General features: G+C 41.7%; 1 protein-coding gene across 1 annotated transcript in view; it reads right to left on the minus strand.

The window, feature by feature from the left end:
• Positions 1-3,506: 3,506 nt before the first annotated feature.
• The window catches only part of LOC121922297 (von Willebrand factor A domain-containing protein 7-like), a 34,471-nt gene continuing 29,863 nt past the window's right edge, over positions 3,507-8,114 (minus strand). The window contains 2 exon segments of the mRNA XM_042451533.1: positions 3,507-3,692; positions 7,364-7,471. Coding sequence (XP_042307467.1) covers positions 3,680-3,692; positions 7,364-7,471 — 121 coding nt within the window. The 3' untranslated portion in view covers positions 3,507-3,679.

The following is an 8,114-nucleotide window of genomic DNA, read 5'->3' on the forward strand; positions in this document are numbered from 1 at the left end:
TGAGGAGAAGCAGACCACACTTTTGAGAATGGTTGCACTGTGGAGAAGGACCGGTGAGAGCGGAAGTAGCAGCCTCCCTTGAGAGGAGGGCAAAAGGAAGGCTCTGGGCAAGGAAGCGGGCAGAGGGCTGTGAGTGGGAAGTAATCCTAGGTGCAACGTAGACAGGGCCTTTGCAATCATAACGTTTCCAGATTTCGACTCTAATGGACTTGGGGTACTGTTGTTGTTGTTGTCATTGTATGCCTTCAAATCATTTTCTGGCTTATGGTGACCCTAAGGCAACCCTATCACAGGATTTTCTGGGGCTAAGAGTGTGTGATTCGCCCAAAGTCACCCAATGAGTTTCCATGGCCAAGCAGGGAATCGAATCCTGGTCTCCAGAACCATATTCTAACATTTAAACCAGTGTTTATCCAATGTTATTTTAATTTGTTGTATGCTATATTTTATTATTTGAATGTTAATATGTATTAATATGAACATGAGTCAACAGTGTGATGCGGCAGCTAACAAGGCCAATGCGATTTTAGGCTGCATCAATAGAAGTATCGTATCTAGATCCAGGGAAGTAATAGTGCCACTATATTCTGCTCTGGTCAGGCCCCACCTGGAATATTGTGTCCAGTTCTGGGCGCCACAATTCAAAAAGGACATTGAGAAACTGGAGCGTGTCCAAAGGAGGGCGACTAAAATGGTGAAAGGTCTGGAAACCTTGCCCTATGAGGAACGACTCAGGGAGCTGGGGATGTTTAGCCTGGAGAAGAGAAGGTTAAGAGGTGATATGATAGCCCTATTTAAATACTTGAAGGGATGTCATATTGAGGAGGGAGCAAACTTGTTTTCTGCTGCTCCAGAGACTAGGACCCGGAGCAATGGATGCAAGCTACAGGAAAAGAGATTCCACCTCAACATTAGGAGGAATTTCCTGACAGTAAGGGCTGTTCGACAGTGGAATGCACTTCCTCGGAGTGTAGTGGAGTCTCCCTCCTTGGAGGTCTTCAAACAGAGGCTGGATGGCCATCTGTCGACGATGCTTTGATCTGGATTTCCTGCATGGCAGGGGGTTGGACTGGATGGCCCTTGCGGTCTCTTCCAACTCTATGATTCTATGATTCTATGATTCTATGTAAGCAGACACTAATCCTTTTTGCATATTCTCCCACTCTGAGGCCTGGTCATCAACAACAGAACAATATACAGATTAACATGGAGATCACTCCTCCCTACCCAGGGTCACACAGAGTGTGTGTGTGTGCATGTGTGTGTATACACATACACATACACTCAACTCTCTTCCATGCCAGCATTCTCTGAAGATGCCAGCCACAAATGCTGGCAAAATGTCAGGAATAAACTCTTCTAGAGCATGGCCACATAGCCCGAAAAACCCACAAAAAACTATGGATGTCGACCTTGAAAGCCTTCGACTTCACAATATGTATTATGTTTAATTATTTTCATAGAATGCATGCCATAGGCAGGTTTATTTTATCTATTTTAATTGATTGTATGTACAGCGCTGTGAAAATTTACAGTGCTTTATAAATAAAGCTTAATAAATAATAATAATAATAATAATAATAATAATAATAATTCTTAAACAGTGTGGTGGGACCCCCAGGTGGGTGGGCATTAGAGCTACTCAAGAGGGGCTTGAAACTTGTAGCCCTGATCCCTCTTCTTCTGCCCTTTCCCCAACTTTTGTATGTGTAAAATTTACACATGCATTGAGTTAAATACAGAATTGACTTAAATAAAACTGGAGCAAAGTTATTTCCTTATATGAATATGAATATACATGAATGTGCAGATGAAAATATGTGCACTAAACAAAGAAAATATCTTTTTATTCCTTTACTATGTCAGGTTGGAGGGAGCATGACGTCTACATGTAGATGTAAAGGGGGTACAAGGATAAAAAGAACCACTGATTTAACCCACTACACCATGCTGGCTCATTGGGGTCCTGTTTAAGATGGTAGACCTAATTGGTAGACTTGTAGACTTAAGTCTTTGAAAGCTTATGCTACTAGCGTCTTTCTCATATTTAGTCTTAAAGGTGCTACAAGATCTATTTGCATATACAAATATGTCTCTGTTTAAACAATTGCTGAAGAGTCATAGTTCAAAGATGGGTGGTATAACAAATCAAAATGCAGATATTGGTTCACCACTAGCAGAGGGCATGTCATTAGAGTGCATTGTCCCAAAGATATCCACAAACTCCTGGGGCTTCTTCTTTGTCTCCTTTATCTTTATTAATAAAGGCAAGAAATGATAGCCAGTCTGTTTCAAACCTGTCTTTGTTCATGTGATTCTTAGCTCAGTTTACATGAGTTAATTTTCAAAGTACAGTCAGCCCTGTATATCCACAGATTCTGCATCCACAGCTTCAACCATCCACAGCTTTAAAATATTTTCAAACAAATTCCAAAAAGCAAATCATGATTTTGCCATTTTATATAAGGAACACCATTTTGCTACCCCATTGTATATAATGGGACTTGAGCATCCACGGATTTTGGTATCCAATCAAATTCCGGCAGATACCAAGGTCCCACTGTATCACTAAATTCCAAATCTTGTCCCCAGAAGATTTAGACTTCATCTCCCCAAAGCCCAAGCCAACACAACTGATTGGCAAGGATTCTGGGAGGCCAAGTCCAAAACATTGGGAGGATCAAAGATGGTTGTTGTGTGCCTCCACGTCATTTTTGGCTTATGACAGCCCTAAGGCCATGGGGCTTCCTTGGCAATTTTCTTTAGAGAGAGTGTGACTTGCCTAAGGTCAGCCAGTGGGTTTTTATGCTCAATTGAGGAATCAAACCCTTATCTCCAGAGTCATAGTACAATGCTCAAACCACTATACCATGCTGGCTAGGTAAGACATGCCAATTTGGGCAACGAAGGTACATCCTTATCTTCTTCATAGGTGATAACCGATCAGGCTGTAAGCAACAGACATGACAGCAATTTTGATGGGGCAGGTTGGGATTGCCTCTTTTAAATGTATTTAAGAGTGCCAATCCGGGATACAAGATAACAGGTTTTCCTATCAGTATCCAGAATGGGAGCAGAGTTTGGGAACACCAACATCCCTGATCATTACAATATTTAGGGAGGTGGTTCCAATTATGCACACCGATTTTAGTGGGGTTAAATACCCTGTTTATAACATGGTCTCGCTAGTATCAGCTGAGATAATTTTTATGGGATATGAATTCAATATATGTGCCCATTCTTTGTCACTAAGCTTGTAAGTTGACCATTTTCTCAATGCGTTGAATGTTGAAGTGTAGAAATACAGTTTCTTGTCAAGAATGAGAAAATATGTGAGTATTCTTTACAGGTGCACAGCCTTGAATGGAGAGTTGGGCACCCCCTTTTCTCTGCTCTCCTTACTTTTGCACATTTGTATTTAAAAGGCCCGCAGGCAAGAAACTGCCTCCCCTGTTTGTAGGCCCTATCCCAAACTCTATTAGGCTGCCTATGGAGACACCACACTGTTACTTTCTGAAGTTTATTTGGCTCTGTACAATGGAAATGGCAGATGTGTATGTTGCTACCAGATGGTGGTTTAGGTTCTGGATAGTCTCTCCTTCCCAGATCAAATGGCACCAAGAATCCAGTTATGATCTGTGGTAGTCTAATGGCTGCAAGGATATTCACGTGATGCAGGTCACCTGTCAAGACTGAGAGAGGGGAAAAAAGGAGAGTATACATGAAATCAATGCACTCTTGTTTTACAGTCAGCTGGAATGCAATTAGCCTGCCTAGTTACCCTAAAGGCATCAGATCCTGTCTGATCTCGGAAGTTAAATTGGGTCAGCCTTGGTTAGTACTTGGATGGTAGACTCCCAGCAAATACCAGATGTGCTAGGCTGTATTTCAGAGTCAAGAACTGGCAAAACCACCTCTATGAAATTCATGGGGTTGCACATGCATATAAAGGAAGGAGACATGTTGGATTCCAAAGAAACATCTTCCTTGAATTTCAAATGGATACTAAATTTCCTTGGCTTTGAAAATCAACCAGTGACCGCATGGCCAAAGGGGGAGATGCCAGCCTTCAGAGAGCCCTCCCTCTCCATCTGAACTAAGACCAGAAACAGTAAAATACAGGCCAATGACTTAACATCTTCAATTTTTTCCTCCAGTTTGCCTGATGAAGAAGCCAGTATGACTTTGAAAGCTTGCAACATGTAATTGTGCATTTTGGTTGTCCCAATAAAGGTATCATTGTTTGGATGTTATAGCACATGAATACAGACACACAGAAAGTGCAATTAAATTACTAGCATTCTTTCAGTATACGTTATACATTTTCCATGACATTTCTGCAAAACTTGTCTCAACTGGACAGATTTCAATAGAATTTCACTCAAAAGTAATTTTAACCACTGGCTACTTGTACAGTCAGAACTTTGTATTCATGGATTCAACCATCCATGGCTTCAAAATACATGGTCAATTCCTGCTCCTGCAAGACCTTTAGGATGCAATTCTATGCTCACCTGAGACTAAACCCCATTGAACTCAGTGGAGTTTACATCTGAGTATATATATATGTGTGTGTGTGTGCACGCACACACACACACACACACACATATGGACTGCATGGTTAATGACTCATTTCCTGTTTCTGGCCAGAGCTACTGATGTTTCTGTTTAAAACCTATTTCAATCCAATCACCACCATCATCTATAATTATTAAACAAAAAATTAAATGAAGCAGCCATTTGTCTGAATCTAAAGGACAATACAAATCATTTTAGGGCAGCTGTAATCCTATTTGTTGTTGTTGTGCCTTCAAGTTGTTTCAAACTTATGTCCATCCTCAGGTGAACCTATCATGAGCTTTACTTGGCAAGATTTATTCAGAGTAGGTTTTCCATTGCCTTCCCCTGAGACTGAGAGCAAGTGACTGGCCCAAGGTCACCTATGACAGAGAGGGAAGCAAAAACCTGGTCTCCAGAGTTGCAGTCCAACACTCAAAACACTATGCCACACTGGTTTGCACAGTTGTACTCAGTAAAGCTCCTCTCTGCATGAATACATGTAGGGACTGCACTATCCAGAGATGTGGAATTAGTAACTAAAAAGACTGAATTAATAGCTAAAAGGACTAATTTAGTAATAGTAGCCAGGCTAACTGAAAAAGCTGAACAGTAACTGAATAGATGTTGGCCGATAAACTGATGCTCAGATGTAACAAAATGCAGGTAGGCAATTTGCCTGTCCACAAGGATGTTGATAGATCAGGGCTGAAGTGCATCTACAGTGTAGAAATAATGTAGTTGAACACCGCTTTAAGTGCTGTAGTGCCATCCTATGGAATCCTGGGATTTGGAGTTTTACAAGTCTTCCCTGCCAAAGGTTGGTGGTACCTCACCAAACTACAAATCCCAGGATTCCGTACGATGGAGCCATGGCAGTTAAAGTGGTGTCAAAACTGTATTACTTCTACAGTGTAGATGCAACCCCAGTCAATTGCTGGACAACCAGGTGAATTTATTTCAACACTGGCAATGGGAAAGTGGGGCTGCCCTTGCCCTTGAGGGCAGCCAGTTAGGGACTTTATTTTATTTCATTTCATTGCATTTCTATGCCACCTTTCTCCCAGAAAGGGACCCAAGGCAGCTCACAAGATAAAAACATGTTTTAAACTTTACAGTAATATTACTTTGGAGGGATATCTGAAGATTTGCGATTGCTGACCCTTAACATTTATGCAAGGCCAGCTCTGAGTCCACTCTGTTCTGCATGTTGTTGAGATCCTTATTTTAGAAGCCCAGGTTGGCTGATAAAACCAATTGCCTCATCTCCTGGGTAGAAATAGCCTAGTTACTGTTCTCCGTGCATTGATCAAACTCCACTTTGAACTAGTACAGTAGTGGGACCATCTTTGAGGACTGCCTGGATACTGCGGTATGTGGTTGCTAAGATACTATCTACGTCTGGCTGCTGGGATCGTAGTCCTGCCTAAAGAGAGAGCATTGCATCTGATCTGCTTCTGAGAACAAATGAAGGGCTGAATTGTTTATGAACCAACCCAGGCTCTGAGATCTGATGGGGCGGCCGTTCTTTCTGTCTCACCATCCTTCCAGGGGCATCTGGTGGGAACACAGGAGTGGGCCGTCTCAGTGACAGCTCTCAAGCTCTGGAACCCCCTTCCCAGGGAAGTTAGATTGGCACCATCCTTACTTTCTTTTTGCAGACATGAAAAGAATTTGCTATTCCATCAGGGGTTTGAAGAGTGATTATGGCCCAGGACAGACTGCCCCGAAAGGGTGGCCTGCCGGCGACCTATTTTCCTCTGCAGGTATGGCGCAGCCCCCAAACATATGGATGGGACACAGCCATTTTTACGCCGCCACTGCATACTAGGGTTAGGGACCATGCGGTTGCCATGCAGTCCCTAACCCTAGTATTGGCACCGGTATGCCGCTTGTTGGTGGTGTGTACGAGGACTATATAAAGCCCCTCTTATACAATGAACCAGACATTACTAATGTGTGTGTGTATGTGTGTGTGTGTGTGTGTGTTTTAATGCTACAGTGGGCCCTTGGTTTTCACTAGGTTTTGGTTCCAGGACCTGCCGTGTATACCAAAATCTGTGGATGTTCAAGTCCCATTAGATACAATGGAGTAGTAAAATGGTGTGCCTTATGCAGCCCTCCATATCCATGGATTATTTACCCACAGAGTCAAGCATCCATCTATCAGCCCTCCATATCCATGGATTACTTCTCTATGGATTCAAGCATCGACAGCTTTTAAAAATATATAAATTTCAAAAAGTGAACTTTGATTTTGCCGTTTTATATAAGGGATGCCATTTTACTATGCCATTATATTTAATGGGAGTTGAACATCCGAGGATTTTGGTATCTGGAACCAAACTCCAGTGGATACCAAAGGCCCTCTGTATAAAATGACAAAATCAAGGTTTGCATGACCTAAGAGGACACATACTGGATGCCGAATGCTCCATGGTCATTCCTTGGCAATTACAGTTAAGTAATAGATCTCATAAAGCAAAAAGTCATAAAGATCTTTGAACAAGGCACTGAAAAGTCACTACCCTGTTGCAGAACATCAACAGAGCATTAACTAATTCAGATTTCCAATGGCAAACTTAAAATTCATTATTTTAATTTTTTAAAAAGAGGTCAGCAGTTTTTTAAATATTTTTTCCACATGGAACAAAGTTTCCAAGTGTCTTGACAGTGCAAGAAGAAAAACTGATTGCTTTTTTTCTCATGGGAATGGGAGTCTAGAATTACTATCCCTGCTGAGCTGCAAGGACCCATGTCCTGACTCAATACAGTAGTAGGTACTTTTCCATGTTGTGTAATTCACCTGGCTGCTGTAGGGAGGGTTGTATTGTAATCCACAGTGAAAGCATCTGCATTCCCATTTCCATCACTGACCAGGATCTCTGCAGAAGGTGTACAGCAGTTTGACCTACAAAAGTAGAGGAAAGATAAGAGTGATATAAATTGGACAACTTGAGGAGCAAAACTGAGAACTTGAAATCTACTGGAAATAAAATTCTACTTGAGAAAATGACATGCATGGTTCACTCCCTTGTAGGAACTGGATTGGTTTGAGATGTGAATGGTATATCATAGACTGAATCCACACCTGCAAAATAATTCAGCTCCAGTTCACAATATTCTGCTCCAGTTTGACCCCGTAATGCCACATTCAGCAGTTTTAATCTGAACTCAGTTTGGTCTAGAAAGCCACACATTTTTCCACACTCAAAATCACATTAGTACAAAAGGGTGTTTCTACCATGTCCACGTGTTAAATGAACTGGATTATTTTAGGTCACACAACCATATCAGCATGTTTTCTTTTATCTTCCTGGCACGCATGTGGAGATTATATATATTTGTATATACATATCAAACAATAGCCTTTCTTGTTTTACTCTCAGTCTTACTGATCACTTGCACTCCCATTGGATGCCCCCACCTGCACTCATATCGGATGGCTCCCTTGCCAGGTTCCCTCCCCCTGGAAGAATTAAACATGTCCTTATTCATTTTGGCATATGATATTTAAAGGTACTCACAGTACTTCCCTCAAAATAAACAGATTTTTT

Source organism: Sceloporus undulatus, chromosome 2, assembly GCF_019175285.1.
Source record: "Sceloporus undulatus isolate JIND9_A2432 ecotype Alabama chromosome 2, SceUnd_v1.1, whole genome shotgun sequence".
Lineage (NCBI taxonomy): Eukaryota > Metazoa > Chordata > Lepidosauria > Squamata > Phrynosomatidae > Sceloporus > Sceloporus undulatus.